Source organism: Salvelinus alpinus, chromosome 2 (genome assembly GCF_045679555.1).
Source record: "Salvelinus alpinus chromosome 2, SLU_Salpinus.1, whole genome shotgun sequence".
Taxonomy (NCBI): domain Eukaryota; kingdom Metazoa; phylum Chordata; class Actinopteri; order Salmoniformes; family Salmonidae; genus Salvelinus; species Salvelinus alpinus.
In genome coordinates this window covers 60,782,647-60,808,726 of record NC_092087.1, presented here as the reverse complement: position 1 = coordinate 60,808,726, position 26,080 = coordinate 60,782,647, and the positions used below count along the sequence as shown (strand labels likewise).

Sequence of the window (26,080 nt, the reverse complement as noted above, 5' to 3'; positions counted from 1 at the left end):
ATGACGAACTTAGAGGATACTATGGTGTTGAAGGCTGAGCTATATGAATGAACAGCATTCTGACATAGGTATTACTCTTGTCCAAATGGGATAGGGAAGTTTGCAGTGCGATTGCGATTGCATTGTCTGTGGATCTATTGGGGCGGTAAGCAAATTGAAGTGGGTCTAGTGTGTCAGGTAAGGTAGTGGGGATATGATCCTTAACTAGCCTCTCAAAGCACCTGACAATGACAGAAGTTAGTGCTAGTTCAGTTACCTTGGCTTTATTGGGTACAGGAACAATGTTGGACATCTTGAAGCAAGTGGGGACAGCAGACTGGGATAGGGAGAGATTGAATATGTCTGTAAACACTCCAGCCAGCTGGTCTGCACATGCTCTGAGGACGTGGCTAGGGATCCTGTCTAGGCCGGCAGCCTTGCGAGGGTTAACATGCTTAAATGTCTTACGTCTGCCACGGAGAATGAGAGCCTACAGTCCTTGGGAGCGGGCTGCATTGGTGGGACTGTGTTATCCTCAAAGCGGGCAAAGAAAGGTGTTTAACTTGTCTGGGAGCAAGAAGTCGGTGTCCACGACGTGGCTTGTTTTCCCTTTATAATCTGTGATATTCTGTAGACCCTGCCACATACGTCTCGTGTCTGAGCCGTTGAATTGCGACTCCACTTTCTCTGTACTGACGTTTTGCCTGTTTGCTTGCCTTACGGAGGGAAGGTTTTAATAGTCACTGTGGGAACAACATACCCTATACACTTCCTGATGAACTCAGTCACCGTTTCTGTGTAAGCATCAATGTTATTCTCAGAGGCTACCCGGAACATATCCCAGTCCGCGTGATCAAAACAATCTTGAAGCATGGATTCCAATTGGTCAGACCAGCGTTGAATAGACCGTAGCACAGGTACTTCCTGTTTGAGTTTCTGCCTATAGGAAGGGAGGAGTAAAGTCATGATCTGATTTGCCAAAGGGAGGGCGGGGGAGGGTCTTGTAGGCATTTCAGAAAGGCAAATTGCAGTGATCTAGTGTTTTCCCTAAGTGAGTACTACAGTCAATGTGTTGATAGAACTTCGGGAGTGTTTTCCTCAAATTAGTTTTTTGAATATCCCCAGCTCCAATAAATGCGGCCTCGGGATATGTGGTTTCCAGTTTGCATAAAGTCCAGTGTAGTTCCTTTAGGGCCATTGTGGTATCGTCTTGAGGGGGAATATACACGGCTGCGATTATAACCAAAGAAAATTATCTTGGGAGGTAATACAGTCGGCATTTGATTGTGAGGTATTATAGGTTGGGTGAACAAAAGGACTTAAGTTTTTGTATGTTATCACAATCACACCATGAGTAGTTAATCATGAAGCTTACAACCCTGCCTTTCTTTGCTCCGGAGAGTTCTTCATTCCTGTCTGCACGATGAAATGAGAACCCAGCTGGCTGTATGGACGGGGACAGTATATCTCGAGAGAGCCATGATTCTGTGAAACAGTATGTTACAGTCCCTGATGTCTCTCTGGAAGGAGACCCTCGCCCTGAGCTCATCTACTTTATTGTCCAGAAACTGAACATTAGCGAGTAATATACTCAGAAGCGGTTGAAGTCAAATCAAATCTGGGGGGGGCTGGGGGGGGCCCCCTGTCTGGGGGGGGCGCGCCAACCCAGACAGGAAGATCACGCCAGTAACTCAACCCACTCAAGTGACGCACCCCTCCTAGGGACGGCATGAAAGATCACCAGTAAGACATTGACTCAGCCCTTGTAATATTGGTTAGAGGCAGAGAATCCCAGTGGAGAGAGGGGAACCGGCCAGGCAGAGACAGCAAGGGCGGTTCGTTGCTCCAGAGCCTTTCCGTTCACATTCACACTCCTGGGCCAGACTACACTCAATCATATGATCTACTGAAGATATAAGTCTTCAGTAAAGACTTAAAGGTTGAGACCGAGTCTGCGTCTCTCACATGGGTAGGCAGACCATTCCATAAAAATGGAGATCTATAGGAGAAAGCCCTGCCTCCAGAAATTCTGGAGGCAGGGCTAGAAATTCTAGGGACAATTAGGAGACCTGCATCTTGTGACTGTAGCGTACGTGTAGGTATGTACGGCAGGACCAACTCGGAAAGATAGGTAGGAGCAAGCCCATGTAACGCTTTATAGGTTAACAGTAAAACCTTGAAATCAGCCCTTGCCTTAACAGGAAGCCAGTGTAGGGAAGCTAGCACTGGAGTAATATGATCAAATTTCTTGGTTCTAGTCAGGATTCTAGCAGCCGTATTTAGCACTAACTGACGTTTATTTAGTGCTTTATCCAGGTAGCCGGAAAGTAGAGCATTGCAGTAGTCTAACCTAGAAGTAACAAAAGCATGGATAAATTTTTCTGCATCATTTTTGGACAGAAAGTTTCTGATTTTTGCAATGTTACGTAGATGGAAAAAAGCTGTCCTTGAAACAGTCTTGATTATGTTCGTCAAAAGAGAGATCAGGGTCCAGAGTAACGCCGAGGTCCTTCACAGTTTTATTTGAGACGACTTTACAACCATCAAGATTAATTGTCAGATTTAACTTCTAGTTCCTCCCAAACCCGGATCCGGGAGCACCCCCCACCAGTAAAAAAGCTGACTAGCATAGCCTAGCATAGCGTCACAAGTAAATACTAGCATCTAAATATCATTAAATCACAAGTCCAAGACACCAGATGAAAGATACACTTCTTGTGAATCTAGCCACCATTTCTGATTTTTAAAATGTTTTACAGGGAAGACACAATATGTAAATCTATTAGCTAACCACGTTAGCAAAAGACACCATTTTTCTTACTCCACCATTTTTTCACTCCATCAGTAGCTATCACCAATTCGACGAAATAAAGAAATAAATAGCCACTAACCAAGAAAAAACTTCATCAGATGACAGTCTGATAACATATTTATTGTATAGCATATGTTTTGTTAGAAAGATGTGCATATTTCAGGTATAAATCATAGTTTACCATTGCAGCCACCATCACAACTCGACTAGAATAACTACAGAGAGCAACGTGTATTACCTAATTACCCATCATAAAACATTTCTTAAAAATACACAGCGTACAGCAATTGAAAGACACAGATCTTGTGAATCCAGACAATATTTCAGATTTTCTAAGTGTTTTACAGCGAAAACACAATATATCGTTATATTAGCATACCACATGTGCAAATATTACCCCAGCATTGATTCAAGGCAAAAAGAGCGATAACGTTATCACCACCAAAATATATTAATTTTTTCACTAACCTTCTCAGAATTCTTCAGATGACACTCCTGTAACATCATATTACAACATACATATAGAGTTTGTTCGAAAATGTGCATATTTAGCCACAAAAATCGTGGTATACAATGAGAAAAGTAGCCAAGCTGGTCAGAAAATGTCGGGCGCCATCTTGGAAAGACACCTAGTCTAATCAATAAATAATCATAAACTTGACTAAAAAATACAGGGTGTACAGCAATTGAAAGACAAATTAGTTCTTAATGCAATCGCTGAATTACATTTTTAAAATTAACCTTACTGCGCAATACAAGGTGCGCTAAAGCGAAGCTACCCAAAAATTTATGGCCGCTTATGCATGTAACATTTTTCAACAGAACAACGATTTATCAGCATAAATAGTTTTTACTTTTAGATGAACTCGCATCAGAATCTTGGGAAAGGTGTCCGTTGTCCAGAACAATCGTCTTTTGGTCGAAAGATGTCCTCTTGTCCTGTCGAAATGGCCACTAACGTTCGGCATGTACCGGAAAAGTGTCCAACTCTTGAAAGTGCGTCACAAAGAAATGCCAGAAAATCGCAATAAACTGCTATAAACTGCTATAAGTCGGTTTAAATTAAAAACCTGTTATGGCTGCAGGGGGCGTATTGGAAAAACTGGAAAATATGTGCCAATTTTCAAACGGCCTCTTAATCAATTTTTGCTCTTACAATATGCATATTATTAATACTATTGGATAGAAAACAGTCTCTAGTTTCTAAAACCGTTTAAATTTTTTCTCTGAGTGGAACAGAAGTCATTTGGCAGCACTTTCCCTGACCAGGAAGTAGAATGTCAGAAATCTCTGCTCTCTTCAACGTTATGCCTATACATGGTCATTTGACGTAGGACCCTACGGACACTTCAGACGCCTTCCTCTGGGTGTCAAGAGGGTGTGAGAGAAGGAATTTTGTGTTCATCTTGTTTAGAGGTTGAATAATAGCTATTTCTTTGGCGTGACCGACCAATTCCGGAAGTCTGAAACGTGCGACTTGGGAGTGACATTGGGTTCTGTTTTGCTGCCGTTTTGGACGGGAACAATCTCCGGCTCGGTTTTTAGTTGATAAATGAGACCATATCATCGTAATGTATGTTTTTTCAATATAGTTTAATCAGATTATTTGAATTTTTTCGGGAGTTTTGCCGTGTTCCGTTCTCTGAATTTATTTATGTTGGACAGATCCGTGCCAGTGGACCGGTACCCATGCTAAATTAAGGTGGAAAGTTGCCATTATGAATCCAAACAACGACTCATCTGGACAAAGGACACATTGATCAACATTCTGATGAAAGATCAGCAAAAGTAAGACCCAATTTATAATGTTATTTCATATATCTGTCGTGCATGTCAACTGGTCGTGCGCGCCCAAGTGTGTCTGGCTAATGTGGCTATGCTAATATAGCGCTACATTTTGTTTTCGCTATAAAACATTTAATAAATCGGAAATATTGTCTGGAATCACAAGAATCCTGTTTTTCAATTGCTGCACAGTATGTATTTCTCAGATATGTTTTATGAGGAGTAATTAGGTATTTGATGTTGGTGTCTGTAAATGTTATGGCTGCTTTCGGTGCAATTTCTGATTGTAGCTGAAATGTAATTTATGATTTATACCATAAATATGCACATTTTTCAAAAAAAACATATGCTATACAATAAATATGTTATCATACTGTCATCTTATGAAGTTGTTTCTTGGTTAGTGGCTATATACAGTGGGGAGAACAAGTATTTGATACACTGCCGATTTTGCAGGTTCTCCTACTTACAAAGCATGTAGAGGTCTGTAATTTTTATCATAGGTACACTTCAACTATGAGAGACGGAATCTAAAACAAAAATCCAGAAAATCATGATTTTTAAGTAATTAATTTGCATTTTATTGCATGACATAAGTATTTGATACATCAGAACTTAATATTTGGTAGAGAAACCTTTGTTTGCAATTACAGAGATCATACGTTTCCTGTAGTTCTTGACTAGGTTTGCACACACTGCAGCAGGGATTTTGGCCCACTCCTCCCTACAGATCATCTCCAGATCCTTCAGGTTTCGGGGCTGTCGCTGGGCAATACGGACTTTCAGCTCCCTCCAAAGATTTTCTATTGGGTTCAGGTCTGGAGACTGGCTAGGCCACTCCAGGACCTTGAGATGCTTCTTACGGAGCCACTCCTTAGTTGCCCTGGCTGTGTGTTTTGGGTCGTTGTCATGCTGGAAAACCCAGCCATGACCCATCTTCAATGCTCTTACTGAGGGAAGGAGGTTGTTGGCCAAGATCTCGCGATACATGACCCCATCCATCCTCTCCTCAATACAGTGCAGTCGTCCTGTCCCCTTTGCAGAAAAGCATCCCCAAAGAATGATGTTTCCACCTCCATGCTTCACGGTTGGGATGGTGTTCTTGGGGTTGTACTCATCCTTCTTCTTCCTCCAAACACGGTGAGTGGGGTTTAGACCAAAAAGCTCTATTTTTGTCTCATCAGACCACATGACCTTCTCCCATTCCTCCTCTGGATCATCCAGATGGTCATTGGCAAACTTCAGACGGGCCTGGACATGCGCTGGCTTGAGCAGGGGGACCTTGCGTGCGCTGCAGGATTTTAATCCATGACGGCGTAGTGTGTTACTAATGGTTTTCTTTGAGACTGTGGTCCCAGCTCTCTTCAGGTCATTGACCAGGTCCTGCCGTGTAGTTCTGGGCTGATCCCTCACCTTCCTCATGATCATTGATGCCCCACGAGGTGAGATCTTGCATGGAGCCCCAGACCGAGGGTGATTGACCGTCATCTTGAACTTCTTCCATTTTCTAATAATTGCGCCAACAGTTGTTGCCTTCTCACCAAGCTGCTTGCCTATTGTCCTGTAGCCCATCCCAGCCTTGTGCAGGTCTACAATTCTATCACTGATGTCCTTACACAGCTCTCTGGTCATGGCCATTGTGGAGAGGTTGGAGTCTGTTTGATTGAGTGTGTGGACAGGTGTCTTTTATACTGGTAACGAGTTCAAACAGGTGCAGTTAATACAGGTAATGAGTGGAGAACAGGAGGGCTTCTTAAAGAAAAACTAACAGGTCTGTGAGAGCCGGAATTCTTACTGGTTGGTAGGTGATCAAATACTTACGTCATGCAATAAAATGCAAATGAATTACTTAAAAATCATACAATGTAATTTTCTGGATTTTTGTTTTAGATTCCGTCTCTCACAGTTGAAGTGTACCTATGATAAAAATTACAGACCTCTACATGCTTTGTAAGTAGGAAAACCTGCAAAATCGGCAGTGTATCAAATACTTGTTCTCCCCACTGTATATCTTTATTTGGTCGAATTAGTGATAGCTGGTGATGGAGGTAAAAACTGATGGTGTTAGAAAGTGGTGTCTTTTGCTAACATGGTTAGCTAATAGATTTACATATTTTGTCTTCCCTGTAAAACATTTTAAAAATCGGACATGTTGGCTTGATTCACAAGATGTCTACCTTTCATATGCTGTATTGGACTTGTTAATGTGTGAAAGTTAAATATTTTAATCCCAGATTGCGCAATCGACCCCATTCAAATTGTCACCACTTACTGACATCTAGAGGAAGGCGTAGGCAGTGTTTGTAGCCCCACAGCATTCACAGGGACTTATAAACTGACCTGAGAACAGAGGCCAAGATTTCTGAAATCTCATTCCCTGGCAGGAAAAGTGCTGTAGAATGAGTTCTGTTCCACCCACAGACGGTTTTAGAAACTAGAGATTGTTTTCTATCCAATAGTAATAATAATATGCATATTGTACGAGCAAGAATTGAGTACGAGGCAGTTTAATTTGGAAATGTAAAAAAAAAAATAGTGCTAACAGCTCCCCCTATTGACAAAAGGTTTTAACAGAAGATCTCTTTGTTCCTTGGGACCTAGAACAAGCATCTCTGTTTTGTCCTAGTTTAAAAGTAGAACGTTTTCAGCCATCCACTTCCTTATGTCTGAAACACAGGCTTCTAGCGAGGGCAATTTTGGGGCTTCACCATGTTTCATTGAAATGTACAGCTGTGTGTCATCCGCATAGCAGTGAAAGTTAACATTATGTTTTCGAATGACATCCCCAAGAGGTAAAATATATAGTGAAAACAATAGTGGTCCTAAAACGGAATCTTGAGGAACACCGAAATGTACAGTTGATTTGTCAGAGGACAAACCATTCACAGAGACAAACTGATATCTTTCCGACAGATAAGATCTAAACCAGGCCAGAACTTGTCCGTGTAGACCAATTTGGGTTTCCAGTCTCTCCAAAAGAATGTGGTGATCGATGGTATCAAAGGCAGCACTAAGGTCTAGTAGCACGAGGACAGATGCAGAGCCTCGGTCTGACACCATTAAAAGGTCATTTACCACCTTCACAAGTGCAGTCTCAGTGCTATGATGGGGTCTAAAACCAGACTGAAGCATTTCGTATACATTGTTTGTCTTCAGGAAGGCAGTGAGTTGCTGCGCAACAGCTTTTTCTAAAATCTTTGAGAGGAATGGAAGATTCGATATAGGCCGATAGTTTTTTATATTTTCTGGGTCAAGGTTTGGCTTTTTCAAGAGAGGCTTTATTACTGCCACTTTTAGTGAGTTTGGTACACATCCGGTGGATAGAGAGCCGTTTATTATGTTCAACATAGGAGGGCCAAGCACATGAAGCAGCTCTTTCAGTAGTTTAGTTGGAATAGGATCCAGTATGCAGCTTGAAGGTTTAGAGGCCATGATTATTTTCATCATTGTGTCAAGAGATATAGTACTAAAACACTTAAGTGTCTCTCTTGATCCTAGGTCCTGGCAGAGTTGTGCAGACTCAGGACAGCTAAGCTTTGGAGGAATACGCAGATTTAAAGAGGAGTCCGTAATTTGCTTTCTAATGATCATGATCTTTTCCTCAAAGAAGTTCATGAATTTATTACTGCTGAAGTGAAAGCCATCCTCACTTGGGGAATGCTGCTTTTTAGTTAGCTTTGCAACAGTATCAAAAATAAATGTTGGATTGTTCTTATTTTCCTCAATTAAGTTGGAAAAGTAGGATGATCGAGCCGCAGTGAGGGCTCTTCGATACTGCACGGTACTGTCTTTCCAAGCTAGTCGGAAGACTTCCAGTTTGGTGTGGCGCCATTTCCGTTCCAATTTTCTGGAAGCTTGCTTCAGAGCTCGGGTATTTTCTGTATACCAGGGAGCTAGTTTCTTATGACAAATGTTTTTAGTTTTTAGGGGTGCAACTGCATCTAGGGTATTGCGCAAGGTTAAATTGAGTTCCTCAGTTAGGTGGTTAACTGATTTTTGTCCTCTGACGTCCTTGGGTAGGCAGAGGGAGTCTGGAAGGGCATCAAGGAATGTTTGTGTTGTCTGAGAATTTATAGCACGACTTTTGATGCTCCTTAGTTGGGGTCTGAGCAGATTATTTGTTGCGATTGCAAACGTAATAAAATGTCGGTCCGATAGTCCAGGATTATGAGGAAAAACATTAAGATCTACAACATTTATTCCATGGGACAAAACTAGGTCCAGAGTATGACTGTGGCAGTGAGTAGGTCCAGAGACATGTTGGACAAAACCCACTGAGTCGATGATGGCTCCAAAAGCCTTTTGGAGTGGGTCTGTGGACTTTTCCATATGAATATTAAAATCACAAAAAATTTGAATATTATCTGCTATGACTACAAGGTCCGAAAGGAATTCAGGGAACTCAGTGAGGAACGCTGTATATGGCCCAGGAGGCCTGTAAACAGTAGCTATAAAAAGTGATTGAGTAGGCTGCATAGATTTCATGACTAGAAGCTCAAAAGATGAAAACGTCATTTTTTTTTTGGTAAATTGAAATTTGCTATCGTAAATGTTAGCAACACCTCCGCCTTTGCGGGATGCATGGGGGATATGGTCACTAGTGTAACCAGGGGGTGAGGCCTCATTTAACACAGTAAATTCATCAGGCTTAAGCCATGTTTCAGTCAGGCCAATCACATCAAGATTATGATCAGTGATTAGTTCATTGACTATAACTGCCTTTGAAGTGAGGGATCTAACATTAAGTAGCCCTATGTTGAGATGTGAGGTATCACGATCTCTTTCAATAATGGCAGGAATGGAGGAGGTCTTTATCCTAGTGAGATTGCTAAGGCGAACACCGCCATGTTTAGTTTTGCCCAACCTAGGTCGAGGCACAGACACAGTCTCAATGGGGATAGCTGAGCTGACTACACTGACTATGCTAGTGGCAGACTCCACTAAGCTGGCAGGTTGGCTAACAGCCTGCTGCCTGGCCTGCACCCTATTTCATTGTGGAGCTAGAGGAGTTAGAGCCCTGTCTATGTTGGTAGATAAGATGAGAGCACCCCTCCAGCTAGGATGGAGTCCGGCTTGGTCCTGTTTGTGGGTGAGTCCCAGATCCCAGTGTATGATCGCTGGGTGATTCGTTTTAAGTCTAATACTGCGGGTAATGGAGTCGCCAATGACTAGGGTTTTCAATTTGTCAGAGCTAATGGTGGGAAGCTTCGGCGTCTCTGACCCCGTAATGGGAGGAGTAGAGACAAGAGAAGACTCGGCCTCAGACTCCGACTCGCTACTTAATGGGGAAAACCGGTTGAAAGTTTCTGTCGGCTGAATGAGCGACACCAGCTGAGCATTCCTACAGCATTTCCCTCCAGAAGCCATGAGAAAGTTGTCCGGCTGCGGGAACTGTGCGGGGGGATTTATACTACTATCTGTACTGACTGGTGGCACAGACGCTGTTTCATCCTTTCCTACACTGAAATTACCCTTGCCTAATGATTGCGTCTGAAGCTGGGCTTGCAGCACAGCTATCCTCGCCATAAGGCGATCGTTCTCCTGTATATTATGAGTACAGCGACTGCAATTAGAAGGCATCATGTTAATGTTACTACTTAGCTTTGTCTGTTGAAGGTGCTGACGAACCATGTCCAGATAAAGCATCCGGAGTGAAAAAGTTGAATGAGGGAAAAAAGTTGTGAGGGAAAAACTAAAAATATAAAGGGTAATTAAAAAGTAAAAAGTAAAAACCGTAAAGTTGTCAGCTAGCAAAGTAAGGTTGGCAACAAAATGCACAGCAACACGTCTGCAAGTTCAAGAGGAAGTGACGTAAACTCTGTGACGTAAACTCTCTCTAATCTAAGTCCACTCCAAATACCTCTTCTCTGCCGGCGGCGACTTGGAGCAGTCTCTGGGATAAGTTCAATTGCCCTCGGAGATACGAACAAAGGATCCAATTCGGGAAAGTCGTATTCCTGGTCGTAATGCTGGTGAGTTACCACCGCTCTGATATCCAAAAGTTATTCCTGTCTGTATGTAAAAACACAAAAAACATTCTGGGCTAATAATGTAAGAAATAACACACAAAAAAACAAAACACTGCAAAGTTGCTTAGGAGCTAGAAGCAGAGCTGCCATGTCTGTCGGCGTCATCTTATCACCCCTCTGATTGGTGACAAACCTGGAAACGTTGGGGCAACAATCACTTGGCAAATGAGCATAAAGTTCCAGTTGACCCACTCCTCTACCTGAAATAATATTGCCCTTTCCTCCCCACTCCACATAAAACAGCAGATTGATTTGAGGTGGTGGATTATTAATGGGACAGCACTGTTTTCAATTTTAATGAATTCAAGCCTCTGATTACAGAAGGAATACATTATTTTCCATTAAGTGCTTTTTACAAAACCTGTTATAATTTAGACTGCATTCCAAATTTCATCCTATTCTCTATATAGTGCACTACTTCTGACCACGGCCCATAGGGTGCCATTTGGGACATAGACTCAGTGTGGGTTTAACAAGGGCTCACTGACAGAGGGCAAGCAATTTATTCAATAACAAACTCCCCTTTTCCACTCTCCTATTAAACTACTGTAATCATATGATGAAACACAAAAAGTGGAAATTATGCAAGTCGGAAAAATGGAATCGCTTGGAGCTATCATCAGTTTTATAACATTTTAGCCACCTTATCCTTCAACTCCAAGTGCCATATAAGTACAGTGAGACGTCCAGAGGATATCGTATCATTCAATTGAATACTTTAGCTAAGTAGACATGTGGATCTAATCTGAGGGTAATATTGGAGAGGTATAATTGTTTACAATGCTCTCATGTTCCCCTACCTCTAATCAAGCTCCCACTGCAAGCTCATAATGTAATGTTCCTCCCAGTGCCGGTCAGTATCCGAAAGGTCGCTGGTTCAAATCCTAGAGCTGGAAAGGTGGAAAAAAATCTGCCGTTCTGCTCTTGAACTAGGCAGTTAACCCCCAAACAACAACTGCTCCCCGGATGCCATGGACGTCTCTGATTCAGAGAGATTGAGTTATATGCGGAAGACACATTTAGATTGAATGAATTCATTTGTGCAACTAGGTATCAACCTTCCCTTCACTGGACTAGTTGAATAGGCCTACACAAGGAGAAAATTCAAAATGTGGTATTGCATCAGCAGTTTTCCTCTTGTTATGTTAGTCACTCAATTAGCCCTTGTCAGCTACTTTTTATATGTCTATGTAAAGTTCAGCAGTAACCCGAGATAACCGACAACTGCATACCGCATATCATTTACTTTTGATGAGGCAATGACGGAGGTGTAACTGAGTTGAAGCTGTCAAAGCAGCTCCCGGCATTATACAGTACAAGTCAAAAGTTTGGACACACCTACTCATTCAAGGCTTTTTCTTTATTTTTTTTACTTTTTTCTAGAATAATAGTGAAGACATCAAAACTATGAAATAACACATATGGAATCATGTAGTAACCAAAAAAGTGTTAAAAATGGCAAGTTACAACCTTAAAAACAAAAACAAATTGGAGAAAAAGAAGTAGGCAAAAAATAAAAACAAACTTTAAAAGGCCCTACCAATGTTTTTAGCTGTGCATGACTGCACTTTAGAGTGTGTGTCATCCTGCAGCACAGCATTTTGGAGGAAGTTGAGGTCAGGTCTAATATTGACAATGCACTCAAGAGGGAAAGCGGTTGGGCCATCCTATAAACGTTTTACTGAAATATAATATAAAATGTAACATTTAGCAGATGCTTTTATCCAAAGCGACTTAGTAATGCATGAATACATTTTTGCGTATGGGTGGTCCCGGGAATCGAACCCAATATCCTAGCGATGCAATGCTCTAACAAGATGTATAACAGGGTTATAAATGCTTTATGAAGCCTCTAATATTATAAGGCCTTTATTAAGCGGTGCTTATGCCACCCTTTATAAAGCACAGGTTTGTCATATTTGACAGAGTTATGTAACATTTGTCATTGGTGGTTATGTCACAGTTATGCCAGATTTATGAACCCTTTAGAAAGCATGACATACGGTTATAGATGCTTTGTAACACATTTATGTAGTGCTTATGAAGACATGAAGGATTTATGAAGCCTTTCTAAGCTGAATGTAATTTAAAGCGGGACCCAGTGGGGTCTGTTTTATTGATAATTCCGTAGGTGACATGCTTACACAACAGTATGTTAGTAAAAGTCTTCTCTAGTCTCATGTTTTACTAATATCTCATCAAGAAATACAGGTCCAACCATTTGTTTTGACCTTTCTATGTGGTGTTCATGACAGCTCAATAATACCTATAATGGATTATTTTCAATTTTCTTTTGGGCACAGTGGTATTACATATTTTTGTTGCTGCATAATCCTAATGCAAAATGTATAGCTGTACATGAGTGGGTGCATCCTTGAGCCTTTTATGGACCGATCTAAAAGGCTCATGGATGCACCCATTCATGTACAGCTATACATTTTGTATTAGGATCATGCAGCAATAAAAATATGTAATACCACTGTGCCCAAAAGAAAATGGAAAATAATCCATTTTAGGTATCACTGTGCTGTCATGAACACCACATAGAAAAGTCAAAACAAATGGCTGGACCTGTATTTCTAGATGAATATGAGAAGACTTTTACAGTACCAGTCAAACGTTGACAAACCTACACATTCAAGGGTTTTCTTTATTTTTACTAGTTTCCACATTGTAGAATAATAGTAAAGACATCAAAACTCTGAAATAACACATATGGATTCATGTAGTAACCAAAAAAGTGTTAAAAAAAAATCTTCAAAGTAGCCACCCTTTGCCTTGATGACAGGTTTGCACACTTTTGGCATTCTATCAGCCAGCTTCATGAGGTAGTCACCTGGAATGCTTTTCAAACAGTCTTGAAGGAGTTCCCACATATGCTGAGCACTTGTTGGCTGCTCTTCCTCTGCGGTCCTACTCATCCCAAACCATCTCAATTGGGTTGAGGTCGGGGGATTATGGAGGCCAGGTCATCTGATGTAGCACTCCATCACTCTCCAGCTTTGTCAAATAGCCCTTACACAGCCTGGAGGTGTTTTGGGGTCATTGTCCTGTTGAGAAACAAATGACAGTCCCACTAAGCGCAAAACAGATGGGATGGAGTATCGCTGCAGAATGCTGTGGTAGCCATGCTAGTTAAGTGTGCCTTGAATTAAAAATAAACTAACAGTGTCACCAGCAAAGCACCGCCACACATCACACCTCCTCCTCCATGATTCACGGTGGAAACCACACATCCGGCGATCATCCGTTCACCTACTCTGCATCTCAGAAAGACACGGCGGTTGGAACCAAAAATCTCAAATTTGGACTCATCACACCAAAGGACAAATTTCCACTGGTCTATTGTCCATTGCTTGTATTTCTTGGCCCAAAAAAGTATCTTCTTCTTATTGGTGTCCTTTAGTAATGGTTTCTTTGCAGCAATTCGACCATGAAAGCCTGATTTATGCAGTCTCCTCTGAACAGTAGATGTTGAGATGTGTGTTACTTGAACTCTGTTAAGCATTTATTTGGGCTGCAATGTGAGGTGCAGTTTACTCTAATGAACATATCCTCTGCAGCAGAGGTAACTCTGGGTCTTCCTTTTTCCTGTGGCGGTCCTCATGAGGGCCAGTTTCATCACAGTGCTTGATGGTTTTTGCGACTGCACTTGAAGCAACTTTCAAAGTTATTTACATTTTCCATATTGACTGACCTTCATGTCTTGAAGTAATGATAAACTGTTGTTTCTCTTTGCTTATTTGAGCTGTTCTTGCCATAATATGGACTTGGTCTTTTACCAAATAGGGCTATCTTCTGTATACTACCCCTACCTTGTCACAACACAACTGATTGGCTCATATGCATTAAGAAAGAAAGAAATTCCACAAATTCACTTTTAAAAAGGCACACCTGTTAATTGAAATGCATTCCAGGTGACTACCTCATGAAGCTGGTTGAGAGAATGCCAAGAGTGTTCAAATCTGTCATCAAGGCAACGGGTGGCTACTTTGAAGAATCTCAAATATAAAACATATTTTCATTTGTAAAAATAAATATATATATATCATTACTACATGATTCCAAATGTGTTATTTCAAAGTTTTGATGTCTTCACTATTATTCTACAATGTGGAAAATAGTAAACATAAAGAAAACGCTGTAATGAGTAGGTATTTCCAAATTTTTGACTGGTACTGAAATAACACATTTGGAGCATTTGGCTAATGATTTTTGTCCCCCATGAGACACTGTAGATGCGGATGCCTATTTCACTTCTTCAAAATCCCCAAAATTAATCTCAGATAAGTCAAGAAATCTCAAATTAATTTTGACATTTTTGCCAAGGATGTTTTAGTTGCGCAATTTTACATTTAACTTACACGGAACCCAAACCCGCTGCGCACGTGCGCCATCGTGCATAAATTTATTTTGTCCCCCCACACCAAACGCAATCACGACACGCAGGTTAAAATATCAAAACAAACTCTGAACCAATTACATTAATTTGGGGACGGGTCGAAAAGCATTAAACATGTATGGCAATTTAGCTAGCTAGCTTGCACATGCTAGCTAATTTGTTCTATTTAGCTAGCTTGCTGTTGCTAGCTAATTGGTCCTGGCATATAAACATTGAGTTGTTATTTTACCTGAAATGCACAAGGTCCTCTACTCCGACAATTAATCCACACATAAAATGGTCAACCGAATCGTTTCTAGTCATCTCTCCTCCTTCCAGGCTTTTTCATCTTTGAATTTATATGGTGATTGGCATCTAAACCTTCATAGTATTACCATGACGACCGGCAAAACAGTTTGTCTTTCAATCACCCACGTGGGTATAACCAATGAGGATGGCACGTGGGTGGGTACCTGCTTCTATAAACCAATGAGGAGATGGGAGAGGCAGGACTTGCAGCGCGATCTGCGTCAGAAATAGGAATGACTTCTATTCTAGCCCTTGGCAACGCAGATGCTCGTTGGTGCGCGCAAGCAGTGTGGGTGCAATAATTGAATCACATGGATTTCTAAATGTATTTTGTAATGCACGCGACGTGTCCGGTCTGATCAGCATGTTAGGTGTTTGGTGCAGTTTTTCTCAAGCTATTTTTTTTAATGTGTTGTCTTATGTAAACAAAGTCAGAGCTGCTGGAACCTTCCGGTTCCAAGTGGAAAAAGCATCTACTTTCTTTTTTTCTGATAGAAATAACAGCATTCTCCATGCATTGTAATTTATAAATGGATAAGAGCTATTGATAAGAGCTTGGTAAATGAGTAATACTTTTTATTTGTACTTCTATGTGGAAAGCAGAAAAAAGTAGCTTCTACATGTGCAGTAGCTAATGTGGATCCTAATAATCTAAACTAATATGTTTGGAGAAGGGGTTATTAAATAGACATAGCAATTGTTTTAGATAATTTTTCTTCATGATCCCTGGAGACTAATGTGAAACCAGCCATATGGAAGCAAACTGAAAATCATATTCAAATTATATGTTAACTTCTTATGGCTGAAGGGGCAGTATTGAGTAGCTTGGATGAAATGTGCCCATATCAAACGGCCTGCTCCTCAGTCATAATTGCTAATATTTGCATATTATTATTAGTATTGGATAGAAAACACTCTAAAGTTTCTAAAACTGTTTGAATTATGTCTGTGAGATTAACAGAACTCATATTGGCAGGCAAAATCCTGAGTTGAAATCAAAACAGGAAGTCAGAAATCTGAGCTTGTATGTATTCACCAGAGTCCCTAATGAAATCCCCTTGAGATATGAATGATTGTGCACTGCCTAGGGGTTCCACTAGATGTCAACCATCAATAGAAATTATAATGAGACTTCTATGATGTTGTGGGAGAGAATGATAGCAGAATCAGTCAGGTGTCCATCAAGCAGCCATTTTCTGATCATGCTTTTTCCTCATGGAAGTCACTTACGTTCCATTGCTCATGAAGACAAGAAAGAATACTCCGGTTGGAACTTTATTGAAGCTATATGTTAAAAACATCCTAATGATTGATTGTGTACTTAGTTTGAAATGTTTCTTCGACCGGTAAGTTTTTGTCCGATATAACGCTGACCAGAATTAGCGTTTGGATATGTAAACCAGACGCGCTAACAAAAGAAGGTATTTGGACATAAATAACAGATTTTTTCGAACAAAACAAACATTTATTGTGAACCTGGGATTCCTGGTGTGCTTTCTGATGTAGATCATCAAAGGTAAGGGAATATTTATCATATATTTTCTTGTTTATGTAGACGCCATCTTTGCGGCTGTGGTGTTTTACTTTTGAGCGCCGTCTCAGATTATAGCGTGGGTTTCTTTTTCCTTAAAGTTTTTTTGTAATCTGACACAGCAGTTGCATTAAGGAGAGGTATATCTATAATTCCATGTGTATAACTTGTATTATCATCTATATTTATGAGTATTTCTGTTGAAACGATGTGGCTATGCAAAGTCACTTGATGTTTTTGAATCTAGTCGCCTCAATGTAAACTCAGATTTTTTTATATAAATATGAATTTAATCAAACAAAACATGCATGTATTGTGTAACATGAAGTCCTATGAGTGTCATCTGATGAAAATAATCGAAGGTTAGTGATTAATTTGATCTCTATTCTGGTTTTTGTGAAGCTATCTTTAGCTGGAAAAAATGGCTGTGATTATTGTGGTTTTGTGGTGACCTAACATAATCGTTTGTAGTGCTTTCGCTGAAAAGCCTATTTGAAATCGGACACTTTGGTGGGATTAACAACAAGATTACCTTTAAAATGATATAAGACACATGAATGTCTGAGGAATTTTAATTATGAGATTTCTGTTTTTTGAATTTGGCGCCCTGCACTTCGACTGGCTGTTGTCACATCGATCCCGTTAACGGGACTTCAGCCATAAGAAGTTGTTTAAAGACTATAGTTAGCTGTGCCCTTACTCCGAATTTTCATTGTGTGCCCTCATAATTTGGTGGATGAAATTTTGACACCCAACCTATAGGCTTCAGTCGGGCTGAACCTGCCAAGTTAATGTATGTGCTTCAGAATGTTTTAATTATAGCCTATGCCCAGGCTTTTCTCCATTTTAGTTTACAATTTGTATCATGTTAAATATTAGCCACTATTGGGAGCCACCGTCAGTATTACCCACACAGTGTTCGTTTTCTTCCATTTGTCATCATTCCATTCCATTTACCTTTCTTTCCTCTGTCACGTCCATGTAAGTTGTTTCTGAGGGTCACTAGCATCAATGGATCATATTAGGCTAACGACGTGCAATAATGTAGCCCATTTCAATCATTATAGAACTCAGACCACATGTAGCAGGTTAAACCTGGAGCCTGGCACATGGTTCACGACAACTGGACCGTTGATTAGTGAGAATTAGGGTAGATTCATAGGACTAATTGGTAACCCCTATGGTACACTTTTTTCCACCTTCCAATATTTCGTGGATTAAACTTGAGTATTACAACTTTCAGGATGAATCAAATCACTATTTTATTTATCATCCATATATTTTGTGCATAAAGGCTCTTTAAACCTGTTTTTTTTATGATTAATAGATACTTTCCTGACCCTAAAATATGGCAATACATTCTACAAGATCAGAGTGTTTTTAGTAAATGTACTCAAAACCCTATAGAATGAAAACTTAATGAGAAAATCTGTTGGCAAGCAAGTGGGAGGGTTTTCAGCAGTTGAATTACATTTATTCAGCGTGCGCAAGGGAACCACCTCTACAAAGCCCATTTTTTCAACTTCATAAGGTAAGTCTGAATACCAACTACTGAGAAGAATGTAGGAAAGGCGTGCATAAGAAAGGTGAAATTTCTACGTCGGAATCGGGCCCCAAATGCCTTGTGTACATGCTATTTCTTAATTTTCTATCTGCACTCATTAATTCTGGAGATGACTGATCATGCATTAGTTAGCAGCACCATCTCGAGCGATGAAGATGCATTCCTCTCCCCCAGTCACCGAATACCCTTGTTTTATGTGTTTAAGCAGATATATTAGATGCCCCCTTAATAATGACATTTCAGTGAGAGCAAATGAAATGGGCCAATTGCCAAACTCATTCCAAAAAACAAGAATACATGGCATTATTTTAGGCTTGTTGAAGGGGGGTAAATGGATACAAATCACCCTGTGGCAAAATGTTATATATGGAAAACTGCACCAGATTGGCCCTTGCATCCCAATGAGGGATCATCAAATGCAGCCACATCACAGCCTTAAATGGATGGGACTAGAATGAATTGGTTCATTTGCATGTGTCTGTGTGTGTCTTTATGTGTAACACTCTGTCCACACGTGTGCATTCGGTGTCTGGGATTAAATGGTTAAAATGGGAGGGTTGGATCTTGATTTATCAGTATTTTGTTTGATTCTCGCTGAGATTGATGTTTCACCTTCGTAATGCTATTGTAATGTAGGCTTGACATTTACTGTATATAATATCCATGGTTGTAACTCGGTTGATGAAATGTGTTGGAAGAAGAATGATTCAAATCTATTGTTCAACATTTTGGTCCCTTTATTTGATGTTACCACATTTTCTAACAACAAAACAACCATGGCAATTTCATCACCAGATCTAAATATCACTTTGCTAGACAAATAAAATAAAAAAAAGTTATACAAATCCAAGAAAAAAAGGAGGAAAACAAAATATAACACAGATAGTGGAGATATGAAAAGCCAAATAAAGCCTATCGGGGAAAAAAGGAAAACAACTTGCATTCACATTATCCTCTCTTCCATTTGAAATCCAACACTGTTTCTCTTTGTGCTTTCAGTCACCAAACAACCGCATGTCAATAGTACAACTATGCTGTGCGTTGATACAAGACTTCTTCAAGTCACTGTCCATGTTGAGCAAAACATTCTACTGACAAAGCCCTATACAATACTGTACTAAAACCATTCAATGGACAGAAAACACAATAAATAAAAAAAAACAGTTAGCTTGCAAAACTCAGGCCGGGACTCGATCCGAAACTGCACCATAGAACGCTTGTCATTTATAGGGAATTTCCAAATGAGCCAACATCTGCAGTTTACCTTGAATGTGATTTATGCAAACGCGGGAACATTGCCTATAAAACTAGAGCGCTTGGATTGAATCCCTGCCTCATTCAAGAGTTGGGTTCACAATTTCAGATTCTGGATTCCGTTCCCATGTCAAACAGTATGTATTAGATGCATAGGGAGAGAGTAATGGCAGAACACACGTATGGTGTCCATATTAGGACATCCTTACACAAAGCCAAACTGCTCTTAGAGTATGGGCGCAGAATGAACAAGGATGAAAAGCAAAGTATTCTTCTCACCAAAACCTGAGGTTGGGCAACAGTAGGGCAGGGGCTGCTACAGTGTTTGACAAGCTTGAGGTGCACATTACTAGAACATTATCCCACTCTATCCTTCGGCTGACACGTTTCTTCACAATTCGGTTAAAATCGTATGTGTGCTTAAAGATGTGAATATGGCACTATCGAATCAAATTACACAAGAGTTGAAAACGTGTTTGAAGGTAAAGCAGTGCAAAATACAGTGCAAATTACAAAACACATGAACGTCTTGATGAATACTGTATATGTAGCGCCGGCATAGAATGCTAAAGCGTTGACTGACTTCTCTCACTTTCAATACAGAAAACCAGAATGGGTCTCGGAATTCGTGATTGTCTGCATAGCACAAGAGCCATGGGACACCAGAATGATGAGAACATGCCACAATATCAAAATAAACCAAAACGTTGACTGAAGACATCACATTGAGAATGTGAGAAAATCAGTGTGTGAACATGGATGTAAAGCTGTTGCAAGAACCACAAAATCCAAATAATTACAAAATGTATCTGCCATTTTGTGTTCAAACGGGTGGTAGCAGGAGGAGGGGGGGGCTATATAATACAGTCGTTATTAATGTTCATTAAAAAGAGGTGCAAGGCCAGGGAGAGTTTGAATCTTCCCAACTTGTATTTGTCTTCGTCTGTCTGGTGGTATCGGTTCTGTTGGTTAGTCTGCATGTTTTTTATTAGGATCCCCATGATCTCAGCTAATCTTCCAGGTTGTACTTTTACATTGAGGGTGTAACATTCAAGGCATATATCTAAAAAGGAAATGACTGTACAAGATCACATCACAGTTCAAGATGGACACTGAAGAAAGAATTAAAGTGTTGAGGTTTTCATTTCATTTTTTCTTTATACAAACAAAAGCGGTCCCAGTCTTGCAGAAGTGCACACAAACCCAGTGTGGAGTGCATTTTTTTTCTTCTGTACAGTTTCACGTGTGTGTGGTTGCACACACACACATCCCCTGCCTCATATGGGTTGGTGTTCCTGCAGTCAGCACTGTGACCCACTGACACGAGAGGCAGTCTCTCAGAATGCGCTAAGGGCCTCCAGAGCAACTTCATAGCAGAATTTATACTGTTCCTAGAAAAGGGAAAGACTAGTCACACATTGGCATCATTTTCATATTATCTCTCAGAAAGTGAACTTGCACATCAGGTTCATGGATAATTTTTTTATGATGAATAAAAAGGAAACTCAAGCACACTGGGGATCTCTATGCTTCCAACAATAATATTATCAATCTCTTCCATGAGTAGCACTGTTTCATAATTCAAGTGGGAAAATAACATTCAGAGACAATTTAACAATATAACAGTAGATAAACAACAAAGATAATCAAATCGTCTTTTATCTAAATACTAAATACTAAATAATAAATGTAATGTAAATACAATAAAAATTCCATGCAGGATTATGACAGTATCTTCAAAGTCTACAATAACCTTTTTACTACGGTAGTTGTCTTTTGCCACCAAATCTGCTTTAATTCTAAGTGAACAGCTGTACCCACCCTGAGATGGTTCTGTGAAATTGAGCATCTTGTTTCTGAAGCTATATTAGAAGGTATAGAGACATCTGCTAAACAACACCTGCCATAGCAAGTCATCCACCTGAGGATATGTGTGTGGTGTGTGTCCGCCTTACTGTCTATGGTCTAAAACCTGTCCAATAGAGCCACAACTGTGTGTCCTGAGTGTGTGTCCTACGTTGCTTATATAGTAGCTTATATATACTATATAAGCAACGTAGGACACACACTCAGGACACAGAAACCTTCCTCAAGCCTCTTATACAGTACCATATCACCCTAACTGTTGTGGTCAATGGAACGTACCATAGTCTCCACCATGTTGGATTTGTTGTTCCTCAGCGTCTTGACGGTGTGGAACACATCTACAATGTTCTGCTGCTGGATCATCTCACTGATGCTGCAGATGGCACAGAAGGTACCACTCCGTCCACCACCAGTCCTGTTGGAGAGAGGTTAGGTAGCCTAGTGGTTAGAGCATTGGACTTGTAATCAAAAGTTTGCAAGATTGAATCCCCGAGCTGACAAGGTAAAACATCTGTCATTCTGCCCCTGAACACTGTTCCTAGGCCGTCATTGAAAATAAGAATTTGTTCTTAACTGACTTGCCTAGTTAAATAAAGATTTAAAAAATATATATATACAGTGGGGAGAACAAGTATTTGATACACTGCCGATTTTGCAGGTTTTCCTACTTACAAAGCATGTAGAGGTCTGTAATTTTTATCATAGGTACACTTCAACTGTGAGAGACGGAATCTAAAACAAAAATCCAGAAAATCACATTGTATGATTTTTAAGTAAATAATTTGCATTTTATTGCATGACATAAGTATTTGATACATCAGAAAAGCAGAACTTAATATTTGGTACAGAAACCTTTGTGTGCAATTACAGAGATCATACGTTTCCTGTAGTTCTTGACCAGGTTTGCACACACTGCAGCAGGGATTTTGGCCCACTCCTCCATACAGACCTTCTCCAGATCCTTCAGGTTTCGGGGCTGTCGCTGGGCAATACGGACTTTCAGCTCCCTCCAAAGATTTTCTATTGGGTTCAGGTCTGGAGACTGGCTAGGCCACTCCAGGACCTTGAGATGCTTCTTACGGAGCCACTCCTTAGTTGCCCTGGCTGTGTGTTTCGGGTCGTTGTCATGCTGGAAGAACCAGCCACGACCCATCTTCAATGCTCTTACTGAGGGAAGGAGGTTGTTGGCCAAGATCTCGCGATACATGGCCCCATCCATCCTCCCCTTAATACGGTGCAGTCGTCCTGTCCCCTTTGCAGAAAAGCATCCCCAAAGAATGATGTTTCCACCTCCATGCTTCACGGTTGGGATGGTGTTCTTGGGGTTGTACTCATCCTTCTTCTTCCTCCAAACACGGCGAGTGGAGTTTAGACCAAAAAGCTCTATTTTTGTCTCATCAGACCACATGACCTTCTCCCATTCCTCCTCTGGATCATCCAGATGGTCATTGGCAAACTTCAGACGGGCCTGGACATGCGCTGGCTTGAGCAGGGGGATCTTGCGTGCGCTGCAGGATTTTAATCCATGACGGCATGGTGTGTTACTAATGGTTTTCTTTGAGACTGTGGTCCCAGCTCTCTTCAGGTCATTGACCAGGTCCTGCCGTGTAGTTCTGGGCTGATCCCTCACCTTCCTCATGATCATTGATGCCCCACGAGGTGAGATCTTGCATGGAGCCCCAGACCAAGGGTGATTGACCGTCATCTTGAACTTCTTCCATTTTCTAATAATTGCGCCAACAGTTGTTGCCTTCTCACCAAGCTGCTTGCCTATTGTCCTGTAGCCCATCCCAGCCTTGTGCAGGTCTACAATTGTATCCCTGATGTCCTTACACAGCTCTCTGGTCTTGGCCATTGTGGAGAGGTTGGAGTCTGTTTGATTGAGTGTGTGGACAGGTGTCTTTTATACAGGTAACGAGTTCAAACAGGTGCAGTTAATACAGGTAATGAGTGAAGAACAGGAGGGCTTCTTAAAGAAAAACTAACAGGTCTGTGAGAGCCGGAATTCTTACTGGTTGGTAGGTGATCAAATACTTATGTCATGCAATAAAATGCAAATGAATTACTTAAAAATCATACAATGTGATTTTCTGGATTTTTGTTTTAGATTCCGTCTCTCACAGTTGAAGTGTACCTATGATAAAAATTACAGACCTCTACATGCTTTGTAAGTAGGAAAACTTGCAAAATCGGCAGTGTATCAAATACTTGTTCTCCCCACTGTATATATACACTGCTCAAAAAAATAAAGGGAACACTAAAATAACACATCTTAGATCTGAATGAATGAAATATTCTTATTAAATACTTTTTTCTTTACATAGTTGAATGTGCTGACAACAAAATCACACAAAAATTATCAATGGAAATCAAATTTATCAACCCATGGAGGTCTGGATTTGGAGTCACACTCAAAATTAAAGTGGAAAACCACACTACAGGCTGATCCAACTTTGATGTAATGTCCTTAAAACAAGTCAAAATGAGGCTCAGTAGTGTGTGTGGCCTCCACGTGCCTGTATGACCTCCCTACAACGCCTGGGCATGCTCCTGATGAGGTGGCGGATGGTCTCCTGAGGCATCTCCTCCCAGACCTGGACTAAAGCATCCACCAACTCCTGGACAGTCTGTGGTGCAACGTGGCGTTGGTGGATGGAGCGAGACATGATGTCCCAGATGTGCTCAATTGGATTCAGGTCTGGGGAACGGGCGGTCCATATCATCAATGCCTTCCTCTTGCAGGAACTGCTGACACACTCCAGCCACATGAGGTCTAGCATTGTCTTGCATTAGGAGGAACCCAGGGCCAACCGCACCAGCATATGGTCTCACAAGGGGTCTGAGGATATCATCTCGGTACCTAATGGCAGTCAGGCTACCTCTAGCGAGCACATGGAGGGCTGTGCGGCCCCCCAAAGAAATGCCACCCCACACCATGACTGACCCACCGCCAAACCGGTCATGCTGGAGGATGTTGCAGGCAGCAGAACGTTCTCCAAGGCGTCTCCAGACTCTGTCACGTCTGTCACGTGCTCAGTGTGAACCTGCTTTCATCTGTGAAGAGCACAGGGCGCCAGTGGCGAATTTGCCAATCTTGGTGTTCTCTGGCAAATGCCAAAGGTCGTGCACGGTGTTGGGCTGTAAGCACAACCCCCACCTGTGGACGTCGGGCCCTCATACCACCCTCATGGAGTCTGTTTCTGACCGTTTGAGCAGACACATGCACATTTGTGGCCTGCTGGAGGTCATTTTGCAGGGCTCTGGCAGTGCTCCTCCTGCTCAAAGGCGGAGGTAGCGGTCCTGCTGCTGGGTTGTTGCCCTCCTACGGCCTCCTCCACATCTCCTGATGTACTGGCCTGTCTCCTGGTAGCGCCTCCATGCTCTGGACACTACGCTGACAGACACAGCAAACCTTCTTGCCACAGCTCGCATTGATGTGCCATCCTGGATGAGCTGCACTACCTGTGGGTTGTAGACTCCGTCTCATGCTACCACTAGAGTGAAAGCACCACCAGCATTCAAAAGTGACCAAAACATCAGCCAGGAAGCATAGGAACTGAGAAGTGGTCTGTGGTCAACACCTGCAGAACCACTCCTTTATTGGGGGTGTCTTGCTAATTGCCTATAATTTCCACCTGTTGTCTATTCCATTTGCACAACAGCATGTGAAATTTATTGTCAATCAGTGTTGCTTCCTAAGTGGACAGTTTGATTTCACAGAAGTATGATTGACTTGGAGTTACATTGTGTTGCTTAAGTGTTCCCTTTATTTTTTTGAGCAGTGTATATATATATATATATATATATAGTTGAAGAAAAGAGTATGAATGAGGATAGAGAGAGAGGTTAAAACAGGGGAATGAGAAAGGGACAGATAGAGCTAGGAAGAGGGACAGAAAGGTATGAAGAGGTAAAGGAAGAGAAGGAGACATCGAGAGCAAGGAAGGGAGGAAGATAAATGTAAAGAGAGGTGAAAAGGATGAAAGGGATAGTAAAGGACAGAGAGAGTGAAGGAGGACAGAATGATAAAGACAGCTGGGCCTAAAATGACCCCTCTTCAAGCTAATGAGTAGTCATTCTGACTGCAACATTCTACATTTAAAACCTGCTATCAGAAAAATTATAATTTGGTTGTTTTTGTGAATGTCTTAGGTAACAGAATACAAAGAAAAAAAATACACCATAGCATTTTCATTAGTTTATGTTACGGCTACATGTAAAAAAACGAAAGAACACCAAAATTCAAGTGTTCAATCAATTTTATTCGTGGAGTGCCTTTGTTACAACTATGAAATAGAAAGTATATGTGTTGGAACACGGTAACAGCTTATTTTTATAAGGACAAAACAAACTAAAATACCCAAACCACCAAGATGCACGATCAGCAAAATGTGCAGTTAAATGATGAAAGCATCAGTAGCCTTAACATCATTATAAGCGCCAAGTGTGCTTGATAAAATCAGCACAAAAGCAATAATGAAATTATAATGAATATAAGTCTTTATATGGCACCAGTCAAAAATAGTCTATTGTCAGCTCATGCTTAGATGGAATATGCAACGGCATCAGA

The 26,080-nt window shown here is 41.0% G+C and overlaps 1 protein-coding gene across 16 annotated transcripts in view; it reads right to left on the bottom strand.

Annotated features, from left to right (window-relative positions):
- Positions 1–19,104: 19,104 nt before the first annotated feature.
- ptprt (protein tyrosine phosphatase receptor type T) overlaps positions 19,105–26,080 on the bottom strand; it is a 487,625-nt gene continuing 480,649 nt past the window's right edge. For all 16 annotated transcript variants that reach the window (XM_071386753.1, XM_071386649.1, XM_071386662.1 and 13 more), the window contains 2 exons: positions 21,790–21,925; positions 19,105–21,035 (listed from right to left, as the gene is read on the bottom strand). In XM_071386753.1, the coding sequence (XP_071242854.1) occupies positions 20,982–21,035; positions 21,790–21,925 (190 nt within the window). In that variant the 3' untranslated portion in view covers positions 19,105–20,981. The remainder of the gene's footprint in view (positions 21,036–21,789; positions 21,926–26,080) is intronic.